The sequence below is a fragment of the Colossoma macropomum genome, unplaced genomic scaffold, assembly GCF_904425465.1.
Source record: "Colossoma macropomum unplaced genomic scaffold, Colossoma_macropomum, whole genome shotgun sequence".
NCBI lineage: Eukaryota > Metazoa > Chordata > Actinopteri > Characiformes > Serrasalmidae > Colossoma > Colossoma macropomum.
This window is the reverse complement of record NW_023494800.1, coordinates 31,879,984-31,903,051: the sequence shown is the minus strand read 5'-3', so window position 1 is coordinate 31,903,051 and position 23,068 is coordinate 31,879,984. Positions and strand designations below refer to the sequence as shown.

Sequence of the window (23,068 nt, the reverse complement as noted above, 5' to 3'; positions counted from 1 at the left end):
GTCCCTGTGATTCCAACCATGTTTTCTAACCTTTCTAGGAGAATATTGTGGTCTATCCTATCGAAAGCTGCGCTGAGGTCAGGTAGTACCAACAGGGATACGTAGCCTTGATCAGAGGCAAGAAGAAGATCATTTGTTAACTAGAGCTGTCTCAGTGCTGTGATGTGGCCTGAATCCAGATTGGAATTTTTCATATATGTGGTTATTACGTAGATATGAACTAAGTTGTTGGGCTACAGCTTTTTCTAAGATCTTAGACATAAATGGTAGGTTAGAAATAGGCCTGTAATTAGACAATACGCTAGCGTCAAGGTTTGGTTTCTTGATCAGAGGCTTAATAACTGCTAGTTTAAAAGCTCTGGGTACATGGCCCAGGCTAAAGGACGAGTTTACTATAGTTAAAAAAGGATTAATGATAATTGGTAGTACTTCTTTGAGTAATTTTGAGGGGATTGCATCAAGTGTGCAGGTTGTACAATTTGCAGAGGAGATAATCTTCTCTAGTTCTAACTGTGGTAGTGGGTAGAAAGTTTCCAGCCTTTCCTCTGCAACTACGTTATGTTTTATATCAGCCACATCAGCAATCAGGATAATCAAGACAAACAGTAGAGCAATGCTAACTAACACTAAAAAATATTCTGATGAATTGGAGATAGATATTACTATCAATCATTTGAAAAATCTTCTTACAGACCATGTATCAATGGAAAAGCTTTCAGCATCTATCTAAGACTACCAAATTCATCACAACCTGGACAGCACTCAGTACTTTCTTACATATGTAATTCTTTTAACAGCCACCAACCTCAAAGGAATAAGCTAACACAAGACACAACATTACAAATACAGCATACACCCATAACTGTACCACATATCTGTGGGCCTTTCCATGAATGCTTTCTTGCATTAATACATACACATGCATAAACACACACACACACACACACACACACACACACACACACACACATACACAAATCTATGTGACAGAGATGTTAATTGTAAATTGCTACAGTTCAATACACTAACATTACTTTTTTCATTTGTTTATTTGTCTGTTTTGTTTTTGTATTATCACTCAATTATTGACTTATTTTCCCTTTGATTATTGCTATTATTATTGTCATCACTATGATTATTATTAATCAGTGTGATTTTTTTTTTGGCAGTCGTGGGCTGGATCCTTGTGACCAGAAGGTCGCCGCTCGATTCCCTGAGCTGACAGGACATGCCTGAAATGCCCTTGAGCAAGGCACCTAACTCCCAACTGCTCCCTGGGCACTGTCTATAGTGTTGCCCACCGCTCTGGGCAGGTGTGCTCATTGCCCCCTAGTGTGTGTGCATTCACTAGTGTGTATGTGGGTGTTTCACTGCACAGGTGGGTTTATTGCGGAGGTGAATTTCCCCATTGTGGAATTAGTAAATGTTAACTTTTTTTGTATTTTTCTTTCCTTCTTTATCATTGATGGTATCTGTGTGTTTTGATAAGCATGTATTCTCTGTCCAGGGAATGACTACTATTGATTTATGAGCTATATGTTACTCTTAACAAAGTTTTATTGGTGCTCTAAAGAGAGGAGTTGGCAGGCAAAAAAATAAATAAATAAATAAAATTATTCAGCGACACTGGGTCTCTTTCACTAACAAATGCTCATACCCTTGCACATTTTCCCACAAAATTGGGATTTATCAATAACATCTTTTTTTATTGTACCAAAAAATTGATAATTGCCTCAGACTACACATATGCAAAAATCAGCAAGCCCATGCAGCCTTACAAGGTTATATTTTCAAACCTGCTGCATTTATATGGTGCTTTTATTTTTTTTTTAACTCTAATTTGTTAACCATGACTACTGAAATTTAATCAAAATCCTTTCACATGAAATAGGCCTATTGCATAAAGACATTTTTCATTAGCTACCTCAAGTAACAATTTAGGTGGCTTCTTTTTCATCTTTGGACTCTTGAAGAGTGAGAATGCAGTATCTCTAGCATTGTAGTTATCGAGTGCATCTTAAAATAAATCAATCAACCTTTATTTAATCCCTCATTTGCAATGTAACAAAGCCAATACAGAAAAAAGAGGTTGAAAAAATAGATTGTAAAAACTTATCAAATGCTAAAAAAAGTCATAATAGTAAATTTAATAGTAAAAAAAAAATCAATCAAAATAATTTAATAAATAAGATTTAAAAGATCTAAAAAAATTAGATTTAAAGTTTAAAATGTTCATGTGACACCAGCAAGCGAAGCTTTAGAATGTCCTGTAAAAAATTCCAGCTTACTGGTGCACTGTAGCTAAAAGCATATTTTCCCAGTTCAGTAAGAGCTCTTGGCACCTAAAAGGTTATCCAGACACAGGAATGAGTCAGATAAAATGCATTGTTTACAATTAGGATTTAGTAGCTGCAGATGCATATCTGCATATTGCATCACTAGAATCCAGAGTAGACAATAGCGTTGCTTCAACAATCTTTTTCCTTGTGTACATTGGGAAACACATTTTGTTTCGATACAGGAAGCCATGTTTTTGCCTGAGTTGACATGTAAGCTTGTTAATGTGGTATTTATATGTGCATTTGTTGCCTAGCCATATGCCAGGGTATTAATATTTACTAACTCTTTCAGTGTTGGATCCCTTCAGGGTTGTAATTTTAAGTGTTAAAATCAATGTTAGAGACATAAATAAAAAAACAGCAAAATTTTGTTTTCTCAACATAAAACTAGTTTACGATTGCAGAAAGCCTATTTGTAGGGCATTAAAAGAACACTGCAAGACCCCATTAGTTACTTGTAGTAGCTCTGATTTACTTTGTCCCAGGGCCACATTGCTGTCTATCGGAGAGAGAATTTCTAACCCAGTTGGTAGCTCTGTGGTCAAAACCAACATTTTGTAGACTTTTTGAAATTGACTGCACAGTGTTCTTTTCTGGCACTAAATGCTTTTCTCTAAAATCAGATTGGTACTCTGACAAAACTGAATTTCAAAGAAGAAATGTCTTCGGTTAATAATTTACTTAGGATTCTAAGATTTTGGCTAAACATGACAATTTCAAGATGGGTCTATAGTTATTAAGAACTGAGGCATCCTTTGTGGAGTGGAATAACATATGGATATATACACTGGAAGGCAACAAATGAGTTTCAACACTACTACTACTGTGTTTTCCAGACTCCCTGTAAACTCTTAGAAAGTCATGGTTTTTAACAGTTAATGATTGAGGCTTTGAAGTAACATGTTATGAAGTCTGAGTCTGAGAGGAAGAGAATAGAGCAGAACAGAGACTGCAGGGATACACAGAAAGTGTAGCTTTACTGACTACATTGGTTAACCACACCAGGGTATTGGGCAACGACAGGGACAGGTGGAAAAGCCGCAGTGAATGCGGCCATCATTAAGGTAACACAAACAACATGCAGATATATGATGGAACATTATATTGCTTTAAACACTGCTTACATGGAGAAAATTTACAAAAAAAAGTAAAATAGGTTTTTGCACTAATGAAAAATACATTTGTCTTCTGTCCTCCTACAAAGACGATTTGTAATACAACAAAATAAATATAGCAAAAAAGCCCAAAATAATTTAAATTAGCTTTTTTTTCCCTCAATATAAGTTCAATATTTCTTCTCTCTGTTATTAACAAATGGCACAACATTCTTTAAAATAAAGGATACAGAAGGAAACTCCTGCAACATTCACATTATCATATTAACAGAAGCAGAGCCAATATTCATTGGGAATAGTACTTGACAACAGAAATGTCGCATTTACAGGATAGGAGTAATGACAAAGGATGTTTAAAAGTGTATGATGCTATCAGCAGGTTCTAAAAAGGATCAACTTCTCTTCCTGATATTGATCTTCCCTTTTGTGATAGACATACAAGAAAGCTCCAGGAAAAAAAGCATGTATGGGAAACAAATAATAACACTGAGACTTGAACAATCCATTTTGGGAGGCCATCTGGGGATCTACATTAGCATGCAAAGGTTTGGGCACCCCTGCTCAAAATTTCAGTTAATGCGAGACGTTAAGTGGAATAGAAAATGTACTCATCTCCAAAAGGCATACAGATGAAACATTCTTTCAAAACTTTAAGCAAGATTAGTGTATTATTTTTGCTTTGTACAATTTTAAAGTGAAGACAGGAGCCATGGGCTCCTCTAAGCAGCTGCCCAGCACTCTGAAAATTAAAATAATTGATGCCCACAAAGCAGGAGTTTCCTCAGTTCGATATGTAATGAAGAAATGTCAGTTAACAGGAACAGTCAAGTTGAGGTTCTGGAAGACCAAGAAAACTTTCCAAGAGAATCTGCTTGTGGGATTGCTGGAAAGGCAAATCTAAACCCCCGTTTGACTGCAAAAGACCTTCAGGTATTTAGCAGACTCTGGAGTGGTGGTGCACTGTTCTACTGTGTAGCAACATCTGCACAAATATGACCTTCATGGAAAAGTCATCAGAAGAATGACTACAGGTATGTCTGTAGAAACAAGGGTGCAGATTTGAATGAAAACAAAAAACACCTTTCCATCTCTTAGGCACAAGCGTGGATCGATCAAGCTTTGGGCTTGTGTTGCAGCTAGCGACACAGGGAACATTTTACGGGTAAATCCCCTAAACAAGAACTGCTTTCTTAAAAGGTTTACAAGCTGTGATACTAAAGGGGGTGTTACTAATACTGACTATGCAGGGTGCCCAAGCTTGCATTGGGCCCTTTTCCTTTTTTGTTGTTTTGAAGCTACAAAACACGGAAATAAACAAGTAGTCCTGCTTAAAAAAAATCAAAGAAATATGTCAGCTTTATGCTTTTTGGAAATAGCTACTCACAGTCACAGAAATTTTGAGCAGAGTGCCCAAACTTTTACATGCCACTGCACAACTCATGAGACATGAAAACATACTGGATAAGAACATGAAACCCTATATATGGCTCATATATGAACCCAGCTTCTGAATCACCTGATAATTCAGTACAAGCAGAATAGAGGAAGGATTTGTTGAGAACATTGAACAAAACTATGTGATTGTGGACTTTTACTAAATCCAAGGGATCAAACATTCCTACACCTGACCTCTGAATACAGACAGCAAAAGCACAGACTCCTTTAACTTTCCTCCATTGTGACTTAGAATGCTGCTTTTGTCAATGAAGGGTGGTTTGAACTGCAACTCATCACCATTCTAGCACTTTTTACAAAAATACACCCAACTATTATCTCATTACTTTTGCTCCTGATATGTAAATAAAAACAAAAAAGATCATTAAAGAGCAACATTGGCTTGTTGCTTGTATTATGAATTTACTTTGTGTAAAAGCAACATGTCCATGTTGTTACCTAGCTTGAAGACCTTTTATTCTCCACTTGTACCTAAATTTATTACTTAGCCAGGAATTGGAAGCAAACTTCATATCAAGCAGTTAAATGTCATCATTCTGGTACATAAACAGTAGTTAAAAAAATGAGAGAAATGCTTGCAGACCCCAGTATAAAGAGCAAAACCATGTCGCTAGAGGCACAGTATTATATGTTTACCATGGATGTGTACAAAACTACAAAATAGAGGTGGGTAGAAACATAGTATAAATTTGTTCTGTTCCTTTTTACTGGCAGCACATTCATGTCCTTTTATATCTTATATTGCAAAATGTTAAGAATTGTGGCTTATGTGTCTGAAAATATTTAGGGAAAGAGATTCCTCCAACATGTCATGACAATACAGAATGGTTTATATTACACTTCCATATAACTCAAGTCATTTAGTATTGCAGTATTACTTTGTCGACTGATCAAAGAGACATCATAACAACCACTTGTACACTTTCTTTGTAATAAACGGAAGGTTTTGGCCATTTAAGCTTGTTTAAGCTCTTAAGCTACAAGTCAAAACTATGCACAAATGGTCTGTTAGAACTCACATGCTTTTCTGGTTTACAAACGAAATGAAGCATGCTGTAATATATGCCAGTATTGTTCCAAGAGTCAGGATATAAACTGAAAACTGCATGACCCAGCCCTATCTAAGAATACTACTACTATCTTAGATTAGGCCCTAATATAATAAGCAGCAAAAATGAAATGCTTAAAAGTGTTGCTGTTTTTGCATCACCATGGTCACACAACGGATATAACAGAGTTGAGCTAATTCTGAAGTGAATCTTTACTCACTGTCTAAAGTTACAAAAACCTGATGAGTGTTCACAATTAGCTGTCTAATTAATGTGAACCTAAGATACAATTTGAGAATCATTCAAATATTAAGACTTGGCTTACTGGCACTGGGTTTCCTGTGGGCCATCTCAGTACCATCCATGTTAAATCTGATGTGGTCTCTTTTTCTATTCATTGATAAAAGATGTAAAATAAATGTGCTGTTAATGCTGAAACCCTAATCTTGACAATTCTAGCAGTCCTGACTCTGCAGTGACATCTGTATTCAGGACCTTTGTTGGAGTAGAGCAAATTGGATTGGTTGCACGCACTATGTAAGGAGGAGTAAAGCAGTAAATCTCATCATGTCTCTGTAGATATTTGATTTGTCAAAAAAGAGGACTGACATGAAACACTTAAAACAGATTACCCTCTCCCAAATGAGAGGGCCGACGATACTCTCGCCCTAGGGCTAGACCAACCCCCGTTATTGCAAGTGGACCACCTCGTACTTACATGCCCACTGTACAGTTTTCACATACTGTTCTTTGGCATTAATAAAACTATTTAGAAAACCTACAGAGAAACCTATTAGTAGTCATGATTATCAACAGTAAGGTATGCAGATGAAATATGCAAATGAAGATTTTGTGATTATTTTTCTTTTTACTTGATTGAGATTAAGCTCTTGCTCTTTAACCCTGAGACATATACCATGGATTGCTAAGGTATACAATAAGGAGAAACTGAGAGCTTACAGCTATTTTGAAATTGGGGACTCACGGAGGCTGATTGTAAGTCAATTTAGGCTATTTGCGGACAACATCTTTCATAACAACGGTATGACGTTAGACACTGTGTTTGTTGTTTGGCTGATTAATGGCAAATGCTGCATTTCTAGGCACTGCACTAAAACATCTGAACTTAGTTTTTAAGGGGTTTGTCCTTTTAAACGAATAATAAGTTAATATATAAGTTGAACTACCTGATTATCTTGTTTCAGGAGAGCAAAAGAAGGCACAATTCTTAATACAGATGTCTGCTTACTCTTTAAGTGAGCCTTGGCAACTGGAGGAGACGGGGTTAGTTTGAAGACATGAAATAATATTTGTTGACTCAGGGCTGGTGTATGTTATATATGTATGCAAAAGAACTCTTTTGGAACTACAAACTATGTGGGTGAAACATATAAAGTCTTATTTTCACTAAATACATTTTAGGTGTAATATGCTTGTGTATTACAGTTCTTACTTTTTTTTCTGTAAAGCTGCTTTGTGACAATGTCTGTTGTAAAAAGCTCTATATAAATAAACTTTTACTTGTGCTTTTAGGAATTTTAAGACGCTTATTTTTTTCTCTGTATACTGTTTTTCAGCCAAAAGGCTGAATTGGTCACATCCATTGAAAAGACGTATTTGGTACTTTTTGAGGACATAAGAGCAATACAAACCTGAACGAACTTAATAATGCCCATATAAAATTTCCATTTGATTGCTTATCACTTACTTTTTAAACCAGTGTACCAAATCCAGCTGCTTCCCAAGAACATATTTGGAGGATAAAACATAAAATATCAAGAAAAATTATTATGCTTCGCCAACCAATAATAACATGATGTTGGTACAGTGACACATTAATGGCTTAAAGAAAAAGCACAGACAAATTTGACTGACTAGGTATTACAGAGTTTTGGTCACTGATATAATTCTACAGATAAACTCTGCATTTTGTCACCAGACTGAGGGAAAAGAATAGAAATCATGGTATCCTGAACAATCTCAAAGACACACTTTTCCTCCAACTGTATTTGATTCACATATTCAGGAGGCCAGTACACTTTGTCTCAGTACCTCCTCATTCCTTGGATGCAGCGGGGTCAGGTGCAACTTACGGCTAGCAGGATGGGAATCTGAGTCACTCTGTTCAGCATCTGAGAAGTAACCGTCAGTCTCAGTGTACAGCAGCGAGCTCTCTTTCTCACCACTACTTCCCTGCACAGAGGCTGTGACTTCCACTCCCACTCTTTTAAACCGGGACTTGCCTTGTCTTGGGAGTCGAATTCGTAAGGCCACTCGGGAGCTCCTGCTGCTCTCTGTTTTTGGAGCAGTTGGGATGTCAGGTGCAGAGGCTGCAGACATTAATCCTGCATTACCAACCTCATTCTTCTCTGAAATGTGGCAGGAGTCCATTTTGGATATAGGTGGCTGTATCAGATCCACTTTGCCATCAGTGGTACTCGTTTGGGCATGACTAAGGTGGTAGTGGTGGTGATGGTGGTGCAGAGCCTTTAAAGAGCGCAGTCTTTTGCCCCATCTGCTGTCATGAACTTCCTGATATTCAAAAGGTTTTTTACCTTTGAGTGCACACCCCACACCAACTCCTGGGCCAGAGGTGATCTGCTTGTGGCCTCTTCCCTGGGATTTGCCTCTAGCTTTGCGACCCAGTTGAGGGGTCTTCCAGGTGGACTTCATGGAGTGGTCCATCATCAGGTTAAGCAAACTCTCCTCACCTTGCAGCAGCTGGTCAGACAGAAGGCTACCGGAGGGGTCCCGTGGCTCTCCAGCCAATGCCCACTGACTCAACATGTTGTCTGCTGTGATCTGAACAGACTGTGCTAGCCAGCTGTGAAATAGCGAATCTTCCAGTGGGAAGGATGTGGTGAAACCTGTGTGAAAGACATGAAAGGTAAACTTACAAAGTGGCAGATTAAAAAATATTTTCAAAACAACCAAGTGTATGTCTACAGTCATTTCTCTGGTCATCTGAATACTTCTTAAGTAAGACTTCTCCCACTTTTACTACTTTTAAAATCAATTAAGGAGAGCAAGCAGGAGCCAGTATGCTTCATGAATGTGAGATCAAGCTAACTATTCTGTTCTATCTTTCGTTCCTTGTTAGCTGTGCATTTAATTTTAGGAAAATAAATCCACACACCCACTCCTGGGTCAAGTCCCTTAAGTCTATTGTGACAAATTAGGGAGAGAACAAATGTAAGAACCAGCATGAGAAGCAAAAGAACTAAATTCTAGATTCCTTGTTTGTTGTCTCAGTGGAGTTTTTACTGCCATAAACCAGAACATATAGCTGCTTAGTTTTGCCTTAAAACACAAACAGAAACACTAGGAAAAAAAGCAACATCCAAAAGAGGTGGGTTTTTACATCAGTTTTGTCCCCTGATTACTGTTACCTGCCCTTTGTCTTTAATGGGTCAGTGTCTATATTTCATGCAGAAGAACATGGCCAGCCCATTGTCATCCTGCGTGACACTGGGGCTGTGCAGTCTTGTCATATTAAGCATGTACTGGTTCATATGCTTTTGCCAAGGATTAGAGATGAGCTATGTTCAAGTGATGATGTTCCATGATGTTCATTTACCTTCTGGCTTAATGACTGGTACCATGAGAATTAGTGTTAGGCAGGAGTTAGTGTTAGGCATGCACAGATAGGTAGATAGATAGATTCAACTTTGTCATTGCTCAGTACAAGTACAAGTACAAGGCAACGAAATGCAGTTAGCATCTACCAGAAGTGCAAATAGTAGCAACAGCGCAAAACAGACATGTCTATGAAATATGTAACTATATGAACAATATATACACAATTACAAATATATCTATGAATATAATGTATATGTATACACACACACACACACACACACTATATTGCCAAAAGTATTCACTCGTCTGCCTTCACAAGAATATGAACTTGAGTGACATCCCATTCTTAATCCATAGGATTTAATATGATGTCAGCCCATCCTTTGCAGCTATAACAGCTTCAACTCTTCTGGGAAGGCTTTCCACAAGGTTTAGGAGTGTGTTTATGGGAATTTTTGACCATTCTTCCAGAAGCGCATTTGTGAGGTCAGACACTGATGTTGGACGAGAAGGCCTGGCTCACAGTCTCCGCTCTAATTCATCCCAAAGGTGTTCTATCGGGTTGAGGTCAGGACTCTGTGCAGGCCAGTCAAGTTCTTCCACACCAAACTCGCTCATCCATGTCTTTATGGACCTTGCTTTGTGCACTGGTGCAGTCATGTGGGGGCCATCCCCACACTGTTCCCACAAAGTTGGGAGAAAATTGTCCAATTGTCATGCAATTGTTCAAAATCTCTTGGTCTGCTGAAGCATTAAGAGTTCCTTTCACTGGAACTAAGGGGCCAAGCCCAACTCCTAAAAAACAACCCCACACCATAATCCCCCACCACCAAACTTTACACTTGGCACAATGCAGTCCGACAAGTACCATTCTCCTGGCAGCCGCCAAACCCAGAATGGTCCATCGGATTGCCAGACGGAGAAGCGTGATTCGTCACTCCAGTGAACACGTCTGCACTGCTCTAGAGTCCAGTGGTGGTGTGCTTTACACCACTGCATTCAACACTTTGCATTGTGCTTGGTGATGTAAGGCTTGGATGCAGCTGCTCAGCCATGGAAACCCATTCCATGAAGCTCTTTACGCACTGTTCTTAAACTAATCTGAAGGCCACATGAAGTTTGGAGGTCTGTAGCGATTGACTCTGTGGAAAGTTGGCGACCTCTGCGCACTATGCGCCTCAGCATCCACTGACACCGTCATTATACGTGACCGACCACTTCGTGGCTGAGTTGCTGTCATTCCCATTCGCTTCCACTTTGTTATAATACCACTGACAGTTGACTGTGGAATATTTAGTAGCGAGGAAATTTCACGACTGGATTTGCTGCACAGGTGGCATCCTACCACAGTACCACGCTGGAATTCACTGAGCTCCTGAGAGTGACCCATTCTTTGCCAGCGATGCGCTCAGCGGTCCTCACCACTTTTTGGAGGGCCTTCCTGCCGGCCACAGTGGAGCTGCTGTACCAAACTGTCATACAGTTGGTCAGTACACTTTTGATGGTGCAGCAGTAGACGTCTGTGAGAATCTGACAAGACAGATGTTCCTTCTTTAGTCTCCTCAGAAAGTAGAGGTGCTGCTGTGCTTTCTTAACCAAGTGTGAGGTGTTGAGTGTCCATGAAAGATCTTGTATCGTGTACTCCAGGGACTTGAAGCTGGAGACACGCTCTACCTCAGAACCATTGATCCAGACAGGACAGTGTGTGCAGCTTTTGTTTTTCCGGTAGTCCACAATGAGCTCCTTGGTTTTATCTGTGTTAAGGGGGAAAGGTAGTTAGTGGTGTACCAGGCAGCCAGGTGCTGAATCTCTCCCTTGTAGGCTGATTCATCATTGTCACTGATGTGGCCAACCACTGCGGTATCGTCTGCAAATTTAATGATGATGTTTGATGTATGCACACGGGGGGGTGCTGATTCCCAGATCACTGAGCTTAGTGACCAGCCTGGTGGGGATGACTGTATTGAAGGCGAAGCTGTATTGAACAGGATCTGAATGTATGTGTTTCAATTTTCCAGGTGGGTGAAAGCAGAATGAAGAGCTGTGGAAATGGCATCCTCTGTCGATCTGTTTGAGCGGTATGCAAACTGGAGGGGATCCAGTGATGGTGGGAGCGCTGCTTTCAGATGACTGAGAACCAGATTCTCAAAGCACTTCATCACAATGGGTGTGAGTGCGACAGGGCGGAAGTCGTTCAGACATGCTGCAGAAGAACGCTTTGGCACCAGAATGATGGTTGTTGCCTTCCAGCACAGAGGAACAGCAGCATGGGCCAGAGACAAGTTGTAGATGTCAGTGAAGACCGGCGCTAACTGTCCATCGCATGCTCTGAGGACTCTTCCGGGGATGCCATTTGGGCCAGTAGCTTTACATGCATTTAGTACTGAACACACCTCCGCTGGAGAGAGTGTGGGGGGCTGCCGTTGTAAGGAAGTCCACCCCATGTGTATAGATCAGCACTGTCCTGGTCAAAACGAGCACAGAAAGATTAAGCTCGTCTGAGAGAAAGGCACTGCTGGCTTGGGGGGGGGATTAGTGGGGGAGGTGTGTGGTCCGTAAAAGTCTGGATGCCCTTCCACATGCGGCGGGGTCGGAGTTGTGGAAGTGCCCTTTGACAGAAAGTTTGTAGGCTTTCCTTATGCCCTTCTTCAGGTCTGCCCTGGCTGAGCTGTAAGCCTCAGCATCACCAGATCTGAAAGCAGCATTGCGTGCCTTCAGCTGTAGCTGAACCTCAGCATTCATTCATTCAAGGTTTCTGATCAGAAAAGATTTTCAGCCGCTTGACATTGTAAATACATGAGTTGACATAACTCATTACAGCTGAGGCATATGTGTCTAAGTCCGTGTGAGAGTCTGTAGTGGCTTCAGAGCAGAACATACTCCAATCAGTGTTCTGAAACAGATGCTGTAGAGAGGAGACTGGCCACACTTTAACAGTCTTTGTGGGTGTTTTCACATGTTTGATGAGTGGCACATACTTGGGAAACAAAAACAATGAGACATGATCAGATTGACCCAGATGGTGGAGGGGGACAGCCTTGTATGCGTCTGCAATGTTTGCGTAGACATGATCTTGAGTTTTGTCTTCTCTGGTCAGGCAGGAGACATTCTGGTGAAATTCTGGCAGCACAGATCGCAAATTAGAATGCAACAATAAAAAGTCCATCTGACTGTGCAGCTTGTTGTTTGCCGATCGCTAGCTTAGCATTAGCATCAGGAGGGATGTAGGCTGCCGTAACAATAACAGCTGTGTGCTCTTTCAGTAAAAAGAAGACACAAAACCTGATCATCAGATACTCTAAGTTAGCAGAGCGCTGACTTTCAGTTACAGTGGAGTCCGTAAACCATGATTTGTTTACATAAGAGCACAGACCTCCTCCCTTACTCTTACCGGAGTCCTCAGCCACTCTGTCTGCTTTGAACACAATGCGCCCCTCCAGCTCCACCACGCTGCTCGGAAGGTTGCTGTTCAACCACGTCTCCGTGAGAACAATGATGTTACACTCTCTGATCCATCTGTGTGTTGTAGTCCAGAGTCGCAGTTCATCCATTTTGTTTGCCAAAAACCGAACATTGGCGAGAAAATGCTGGGAACGAATGTCCAGCGCAGGTTAAGCTTAGCTTAGCCCATAGTCCACCTCGCCTTCCCCACCTTTGTTTATGGTCTCTGGCCTCTGGCCATGGCACTCTTGATATTTCCAGAGGGAGTTCCAGATCGCTAAAAACTGTATTACTGCAGGCAACACCAATGTTCAGCAAAAATTGCCGGCTATAAGACTAATAAATACTAAAAAGCGAAATCCCAAGACACGCTGAGCCTCGCGTTGTGCACGTGCCACCAGCTTGGTCTTACCGATTTAGGGAGTTCACTTTATTCTTAGAAATGACCTAACTGGTGGTAGGATTGTCCCTCTGTTGGTGGTTTCAAGTCAGCCAAGTATCATGGTTTAGTGCAGAGGAGCTGACAAAAAAAAGAATAAAAAAAAAAGTATTCAACTGTCTTCCCTGCTTGTGCAGTCACGAGGGCCTAAGCTAAACATGCAACAGATGTATTAGACCTCTTGGACTAGTTTTTAGCAAATGATGAGCCATTTGCTCCCCCCTTACTGGCCAATTTTACTGAGAATGTGCTGGCTGTGCCAACTTTATCTGCTAATTTTGTTACTTAAAAAAAATATTGGTTAATTTCAGCTCGAAAGCTTGATGGCAGTTTAGCTAATTTGAGAGAAAGCATCTTTTTAGACAACAATATTTTAAATGGAATATATGAAAAACTCACTTTTTCAGTGCTAATGCACATACATTTGGATATCTGGAGTGCTAACCTGCAAAGTAAGACTGCAATAAACTAATTTGCTAGTCGAATAACCTATTGATTATTGAAATATATAATCAATTATTTGAATTATGATTCACTAAAATTACCAAATAATTGTGTTATTATGTAGCCATAAGATTTTAAATTTAGCCTAAGGTTGTTTTATGCATTTACTAACAATGAAAACAAATTTCAAATAACATTCAAACATTTATTGTTTTAATGAATTTTCCTTCTAATACAAAAGATAAATAAAACTCCAATATCTTTTTCCTGTCAAAATTTAAAATCAAGGATGTGCAAAGTAGCAGCAATAAAATATAAAAAGACTAAATCAGTTTTCCTTTAATCAAGTAAATAAAAAAAAATCAATCTGAATTTAAATTTTAAATTTAAACAGTGCGTTCTGCTGTCTGTCTACATTTTGTTGCACAACACCATTTCCAAATAAGTTGGGACGCTGTGCAAAATGTAAATAAAAACAAAATGCAATGATGTGCAAATCATTTAAACCCTATATTTAATTGAAAATAGTACAAAGACAACATATGCAAAGTCAAAACTGAGAAAATGTATTGTTTTTTTTTTTTTTAAATATATGCCCATTTAAAATTTGATGTCAACAGCATGTTCCAAAAAAGTTGTGACAGGGGCAACAAAAGGCTTGTAAAGTTGTGCAGTGCTAAAAAAAAACACCTGGTGGTTGATTGGCAACAGGTCAGTAACATGATATGGGTATAAAAAAGCATCCCAGCGAGGCTGAGTGTAATGAAGACTCTCCAGATGGGTTTGAATCCATAATTAGTCAAAATCAGAGACAGTCCAAAAAGTCAAAAAAGATTTTAGATCACAACAAAGCAAAGGTACCAAAGGAATTTTGGGCATATTTTGCCCAGGGAAGAAAGTGGCTCCATTCATGTTGGTTGTCAATGCAATAAGAACGTAAAAAACAACTGATTTCTTGGTTTAACCTTTCCACTTGCCCATTGGACTAAGGGTGGTAGCCAGAAGTGAGACTCTGATTGACATTGATATTTAATAATCTACAAAATTCTTTCCACACATTTGAAGTAAACTGAACCCCCTATCAGAGACAATGTCCCTGGGTAACCCAGTAAAACAAAATACCTCATGAAAGAGCCTCTCCGCTGTTTCCAAGGCAGATGAAAGCTTTTTGAGGGGAATTAAGCTGCAGGCTTTGAAAATTGATCTATGACCACCAGTATGGCTGTGTTTCTGTTAGTGGGGGTAGATCTGTCAGGAAATCCACAGCTCGGAAGTGTCCACGTCCACCAAAGAAGGAAGGGAGGGGTGTCAGGGTGGCAAAGAATCGGAGCAGTTGTGAAGCTTCGTTTGAGTGAGTCGAAGGCTGATTCAGCCTCAGCTGACCAGTTCAATTTCTTAGCATAGCCTTGCAGTAGAGAACTGAGAGGAACGGCAATTATGCTAAAGCCTCTAATGAATTGTCTGTAAAAATTTGCGAAGCCTAAAAAGCGTTGCAGTTGTTTAATAGATTTGGGTCGCCGAGGGGTTTCCCATACAGCACTTTAATGGTCAGAGGTGATTTTATTTTGTGGAGGGGAATGTGAAGTTTGGTGGCGATGTCTTGGTTGATAAAGTTTCTGGCAGCTCCAGAGTCAATCAGCGCTGGAAGAGAAAGACGTTGAGAACCCCAAATTAGTGTTATGGGTAGAGTGAATTTGCGACTTTCAATAGGAGAATATATGGTCTCACTCCCCCGTATGGGGTTCTTGAGAGTGGGGCAGTCACCTTTGAAGTGTCCTTGCTGGCCACAGTAAAAGCAAAGCCCTTTGTGCATGCGCCTTATTCATTCTTCTGGAGTAAGTTGCACATGACCAATCTACATGGGCTCAGAGGTAGACTGAACCACAGAAGGGACAGCAGAGGAGTTAGTGGCAGGATGGCGTCTGGAACGAATGAGACTGTCCAAAGTAATGGATAATAGTATGAAATCCGAAAGGCTATTGTCACTGTCCCTGCATGCCAATTCCACCTGTAGGGTTTCATTAAGGCTTCGGCTGCTTTTAAGGATTTCTCGTCCCATCTGGCCTCTGCATCAAGCGTTTGGAAGTGCAAAGCATGCTCAGATGCTGTCTTGTTACATTGTTTGAAGGATAGTAAAAACTCTCCAGGATCTTTACCGCTAACTGGGTGATCAAAAACCTCCTGGAACACACATTCAAAGTTTGCGTATGTGGTGGAATACTTGAGCTTGCCACATACATGCCGTAGCCCGGGAGAGAGCTTTATATGAGCAGGGACATGACAAAAGCTATCTTGGATGAATCAGTGGGAAAAGCAGCAGGGGCACGAGAAAATTCGAGCACTGCATTAAAAATCCCTTATACAGACCAGGGGACCCGTTGTATTTATCAGGAAGGACTAGCTTAACAGAAGGGAGTGAAGTGTCAGAGGGAGGTGGGGAAAGCTGTACTGGAGACTGAGACTTGAGCAGGCGGGGGGGGGCGGGTGCTTGAGCAGACAGAGGAGCTGGAACCTGAAGGTGCACATCGAGGGTATTAGTGAGGTGCAATAGTTGTTGTGCGTGAGAGCCCAATAGTTGGCCAAAACAGCAGCACAGAGATTAAACGGGTCCTCTGGATTCTGGGTGGGCGAAGTATTCTGTAATGAAGACTCTCCAGATGGGTCTGAATGGGTTTTACAGGTCAGTAACATGATATGGATATAAAAAAGCAGCCCAGAGAGGTTGAGTGTAATAAAGACTCTCCAAATGGGTTTGACTCCATAATTCCTGTTTACTCAAAACACAGTATCAAGATCACAAAAAACAGAATCAGAGACAGTCCAAAAAGTAACAACAGAGTAGATCACAACACAGCAAAGGTACCAAAGGGAGTTAAAAAAGCAGAGTCAAAGAGTTCAGAAAGAGGTCCAGACAATCCAAAATCCAACAGACGTGAAGAAGCAAGGCTTGGTACACAGATGAACTGGCAATACTTCACAGAGATCCAGTGTTTGTGAAGGTCCTTATAAAGGGAGGTTAATGAGCTGCAGGTGAGAGAGGTTAAGGTGTCACTAGGAAGCAAATCAGTACTCAGGTGAGGCTGACCTCTGGTGATGAAGGCAGGTATTACACCTGAAACTGAGTCTTTCACAAGTTAAGATGGGGAGGGGTTCACCACTCTGGCAAAGACTGCACAATCAAATAGTGCAACAAATCAAGAATAACGCTTCTTAACATAAAATAGCAAAGAATGTTTGCTTTTCAACATCTACAGTTCAAAATAACATTGAAAGATTCATAGAATCTGGAGAAATCTCTGTATGTGAGGGACAAGGCCAAAAAACAGTATTTGCTGGCCGTGATCTTTGGGCCCTCAGACGGCACTGCATTAAAAACAGACATGATTCTGTAGTGGAAATCACTGCATGGACTCAGAAACGATTCTGAAAAACACAGTTTGTCGCTGCATCCACAAATGCAAGTTAAAACGCAAAAGGAACTGTACATAACTGTACATGGCATAGGTGACGTGCACATCTGTGAAGGCACCATTAATGCTGAACAACATATACAGGTTTTGGCAACATATGCTGCTATCCAGACAACCCCTTTGTCAGGGAAGCCCTTGCTTATTTCAGCAAGACAATGCTAAACCACGTTCTGCATGTATTACAATAGCATTGCTCAGTGTTAAATGAGTCTGGGTGCAAAACTGGCCTGTCTGCAGTCCAGACAGTTACAGAGTGCTGTTAAAAGAAGAGGTGATGAAACACAGTGATAAACATGCCCCCGTCCCAACTTTTTTGGAATGTGTTGTCAGCATCAAATTCAAAATGACCATATATTTTTCAAAAAACAGTAAAATTTCTCAGTTTCTACATGTGATTTGTTGTCTTTGTAGTATTTTTGTAGTATCCTTTAAAAATATGGTTCACATGATTTGCATATCACTGCATTCTATTTTTATTTACATTCTGCACAGCATCCCAACTTTTTTGGAAATGGGTTTGTAACTAAATTTGACAATCACAGGTATATATTGAAATGGAAGAAAGTCAGCATGTCTCCGTGCTTTTGTGAGAGCCCTGCTTTCCTCTGAGAGCAGATATTCCCTGCTGCAGAGAAGATGCACTCTGATGGAGCGGATGGGAAAGTGGCGAATGTTTGTGGCAAACTTGTTCTCTATGAATAGTTAAATGTGAACGATTTTGTATAACTTAAAGATTTCATTTCAACGGCAATTCTTCATCCAGCTGCCCTGTATTTTCACATAGAACTACCTCCTGAAACTGTTTGCAAGTGGTGGAAAACAGAAAACGTTCACGGAAAACAGAAAACTGTTGGCAACTGTTTGTAAATGTTCTCTTATGTTCGCTGAATTTGACCGCACCGGTGGCCTCGATGTTAGTACAAAAGTGCTGTTTTAAGCTGTAAACATTATTTGGAATGTGAACAGGGTCATTTTGAATAATAGTTACTTGCTTTTCTGTTCCAACGAGAGCATGCATTTTTGAAATAGATGTTAAAGCTTAAGACGGCTTTTAACGTTAGCATTAGCCAGTTAGCTAGCTTTTCATCTTCAGATGCTCCAACATGGAGAATGTGCTCCCATGCCAGCTTTTTTCTGAGTTTAGCGTGAAACTTTTGAAGATTTTGTTCTTGGGGCTGCCATCGCGCTTTTGTCAACTCTCCAGTAAGTGGTAACGTCAAAGCATTCCTAGTGAGTGTGAGAAAGATGCGTAATGACATCACCAACTAACTGACTATTAAATTAGTTGCCTACTAATTTGGTCGTCAATTTTAGTCGACTAAGTCGAATAATCGTTGCACCCCTACTACCAAGTGTGAAATAAGACAATGCAGTTTTTTGTGGGCTGCATAGGTCAGAAAACATGTGATTCAGATTTGGCTCCCCTTTATATGTCAAGTGCAGGCTCATTAGAATTACACCGTCCCCCGTCTGAGTATCTCCACCCATGGCTTCAAAAGGTCCTTTGCGAAGGTGCAGCATTTTTTCTCACAAGCACCAGACTTGCTAGCATTATTTTGAAGCTAAGAGTTAAGCACAGGAACTGCTCTGTTGTTGGCTGCATCTGAGTGGATGAAGTTTATTTGTGATGGCAACGTCCCAGCTATAGTACGGTACAGCTAACAAATACGTGTACCTGTGTGCTAACCACCTTGTGTCTGACACAAAGCTGAAGTCAGGTTCTTATTTGCCTGCTTCTTTTTAGAATTTTTCCGTTACACTTTAAATGATGCACCATATAATGCTGAACGGGAAAATAAAATGGGCCAGTGTAACGCAGGACTGGTGACGAAACTTTTACTAAAACAGGGATTAATAACAACTTTCCATGGCAAAATGCAGACGAGTGAAATGTAGGTACCTAAAAATAATTATGCTATGTGTTTATTTGGTTGTTTAGCACTAGCTAACACTAACAGCTGAGGTAATATAGTAACTTAGATGTCATTTTTTAGAAAGTTATTGGCCTTACCTGCAGCAGGATCTAAAAAACACTACATTTGTTAATTAAATGTCTGTAAGATGAATTTATCAACTTATCATCTTATCAACATTATCTTGCTATGGTAGTGCGAAGCAATACTTGGGCCATTTTGGATTATGCCAGTTCATTTCATGAGCACTGGCATCTTGCTTTTCTAGACAAAGAAATGCTCTGTAAATTAGTAAGCAAAAAAAATTATGTTTAATTAAAAAGCTGTCTGATTTTTTTTTAGACGGCTAGTTTTTTGTTCCACTACCCTGTTAGAAACGAGATTACCAAATTCAAAATTGTTGGCAAAACTGGATCCCCTTGATTCAGCTTTGGTAGAACATTTGCCAAACCTATAACAGGAGGACATTTAAACTTTAATTAAAAAGTATCCCTCTCTTTTTGGCAATGTGCCAAGAATTGCTGATCTTCCCAGTTATACTGCTTACTTGGGTGATATAGACATTTGGTCCACGGACTGGAGAAACCATTAAGAGTCACAGTTTTTAGCTGGTTAACAGAGGCTAACTTTACATTAAACTTTGCAAAATGTGAATTTGCTTGGGTAAACAAGTTAGTCATGGGTAAGTTCGCCCTCTAGAGGAGAAGGTCAGGGCAATTGTTCAGTTTTCCTCTCCAGAACGAGATGTGAGTTACAGCGATTCTTGGGGATTGTTCGTTATCATCACATTTTTTGCAAGAATTTTTCTACTGTAGCCGAACCTGTAACTGCTTTCTTGAGCTCTTCAGCCTAATTTATCTAGTAACCTGTTTGTCAGGAGGCATTCAACCACAAAGTCCTGTTGTATTCTGCTCCTGTGCTTGATGCCAATTTAAAGCCTTTTAAATTAGAGGTGGAAGCAAGTAGGGTTGGGACTGGAGCTGTGTTGCCTCAGGAAGATGGAATTGGGGCTGATTTTCTCGTAAAATCAGTAGGCATTGGGTTAAGTACTCCACCACTAAAAAAAGAGGCATTTGCGTTACTTTTAGCATTACAGTATTTTGAGGTCTATGTAGGTACTAGTTCTAGGGTAGTTTGCTGACTTCTCTTCAAGTGAGCAGCAGGTATTATGACCTTTATGTAAATGTAGTTAATAGTGTAATCACATTGCTGGTGGTCTTATTTCAGCCTTATTTTTCAACATTTTGTTAAGCCATCGTGTTCCTTCCAGTTTCATTCTCCACATTTCACATTGGAACCATATTTTATGGTCCCGACTTACCCTAGACTGCCTGCAGGGGCGTAACAATGCTGAAATCCATTTTTTTCTTTTTGTTGCTGTTTTTTCCTTTTGGTTGTGGTTGTATCCTTTCACTAAATCTTACGGATACTCAAAATAAGTTGGATTGCACATCCCTAATGCTAACACCCACACACCAATCAAAAAGTCATAAATTCAAATACTCAAGTATTTGTTCAATATGTTGGTATTTAGTATTCAGAAGGTTTGTAATTTTTCATACTTTCCACACGGCCATTTAATTATGGGGGCACTATTATGGGGGTGATTTTTTTGGCCAAGGGCAGAGAACCGCATGGCTGAGCTCATCCTAACTTTCAGTGTCCTCAACCCCGCCAGTGTCACCCTCACTGCTGCTTTATAAAATAAAAAATGACAACTTAAAAACAAACAACACATAAATGCTACACAAAGTGAACCATAAAAGCTGTATTTGAACAAAAGGACAATGGTCATGGAATGTATCATGACAACACACAATTATGAAACTTTTATCAGTGTTCCTCTTGTTCTTGAATGTAATGCCTGTAATGTAATTTTTTTTTTATTAAATGTGTCGCTCCTGTTTAACATGTTCATGTTGTTCAATTGTAAAATGTCATTGAGCATGGTAAATGTGCTACATATATAAAAGTGATGATGATGAAACGTAAATATTATTGTTTTTAAAGGTGATTTTGAGAATGAGCATTACTCATTCAGAAACTCCAACGGGTATATGAAGCCTGTAAAAGGTTGCACAAGTCAGCCATAGAACTTTGAGAAGCAGGTTATCTAGCCTTGCCCAGTACTCATTTTACCATCAATAAGAAAGTGGCAGGCCATATTTTGAAACTGCACTATTGAGAATGGAGGACGAATAAGGCAAGGTGGCGTAAGAGCAAATGGTGTAAGAGGCTGACATACCCAGCTGTTTGAGAAGAGAGTTGTTCTTCCATTGCTCCTTCTTCTCTGGACTTCTCTTCCTCCGCTCTTTTCCTTTCTCCTTCGCTCCATTTTGATACTCCTTATCAAGTTCCAGTGTTTTTTCTACAAGGGACACAATGTCAAAAGTTAATCAAGATCACAGATCTATCAAGTGGACGACAGATCAGTCTAGGGAAAAGACAGACTTTGTTATGGTAAAATCCCCATACAGCCCCATGAGGGATGGGTGGCTGGACATTTTATGGCAACAAAATACTATCAGCTTTTCATATTAATGAGCGTTGTAAGCTGGAGCAACTGAAAGCACACAATAAATTATGGAATTATATAGAATTACAAAATGTATATAGAATTAACACAATATATATTAATCGTGGCAGATGAGGTGGCACAAGAAGGTACTCAGGCTATGTACAGACTGCAGCTAAGTGAGCAATTTGGCCATTCACATCATCGTTTTAATGTGACCTCTATCTGAGATCAATCTGAACAGACTACGAACCTAAACTGACTCACTTGCGCAAAAGAACATCGCTAAGTCCAGCCTTCTCATCCAACAAACACAGATGTTCTTTATTTTACAGGATTATGCATCATCAAAATGAGGTGAGGTGCTACTTTAGTCCTGAAGGCAAACAGCAGACACAAAAATGACCATGCTGAATAAAGTTTACAGAGAAAAGACATTGAGAAGAAAAGAAGCTCAGTTTCTTTTGTTCATCTACTGTGAAAAAGTAAGCTAGCAAAGAGGCACAAACTCAGTATCATAGTGATATATACTAAATAAAACACTTGATATGTATAAGTGTTTCATCGACTCTGTTGCTTCTTTCCTTTTTCAAAAGATTTTGAATAGCTGTTAGCTTGATTTTTTTCATTAGAAAGTGCCATGCTTATTTGTTTATACTGTCCTCACTTGTGTTGCTCATCCTCCAAAATGAAGACAAGAAGCGTAACCGTAGTAACAGGCTCCTGAGCATGTGAAATTATGAGTTGGACTGACGTAAAAGTCATATGAATTCCATTCTGACTGTTCAGACAGAGGCCACAATACCGAATGTGTGTCAGATTTCAGTACCACATAAGAAAAAAAAGTCTAAATTGGGATTAAAGTCAGATTTAATGCATTGTTCTCACTGACTCTCTCACTCACATGCACGCACACACACACACACACAAACAAACAAACAAACAAATTTGTGTTACATAAGAAAAAAGATTTTGGTCACTTTTTCCTGCAGTCTGAATGTATTCTTTATTACTTATCCTTTTGATCTGTCATTCAAAATATTAACAAAAATCAAACCTTTATTTGAAGTGCAATGATTGAAAAAAAAATCAGGAAATAAATATTTTTCCTAAATTAGTGTGTGCCACAATTGTTGGCACCCCTTCATTTAATACTTGCAACCTCCCTTTGCAAAGATAACAGCTCTGAGTCTCCTCCTATAAATACTTAATGAGACTGGAGAGGATATGGCAAAGGATCTGAGACCATTCCTCCATACAGAACCTCTCCAGATCCATCAGATTCTGAGGTCCACACTGTGGATGATTT

At 39.7% G+C, this 23,068-nt stretch overlaps 1 protein-coding gene across 3 annotated transcripts in view; it reads right to left on the bottom strand.

Annotated features, from left to right (window-relative positions):
* Window positions 1-3,298: 3,298 nt before the first annotated feature.
* The window catches only part of jade2 (jade family PHD finger 2), a 115,042-nt gene continuing 95,272 nt past the window's right edge, over window positions 3,299-23,068 (bottom strand). For all 3 annotated transcript variants that reach the window (XM_036587733.1, XM_036587732.1, XM_036587735.1), the window contains 2 exons: window positions 21,490-21,612; window positions 3,299-8,825 (listed from right to left, as the gene is read on the bottom strand). In XM_036587733.1, coding sequence (XP_036443626.1) covers window positions 7,981-8,825; window positions 21,490-21,612 — 968 coding nt within the window. In that variant the 3' untranslated portion in view covers window positions 3,299-7,980. The remainder of the gene's footprint in view (window positions 8,826-21,489; window positions 21,613-23,068) is intronic.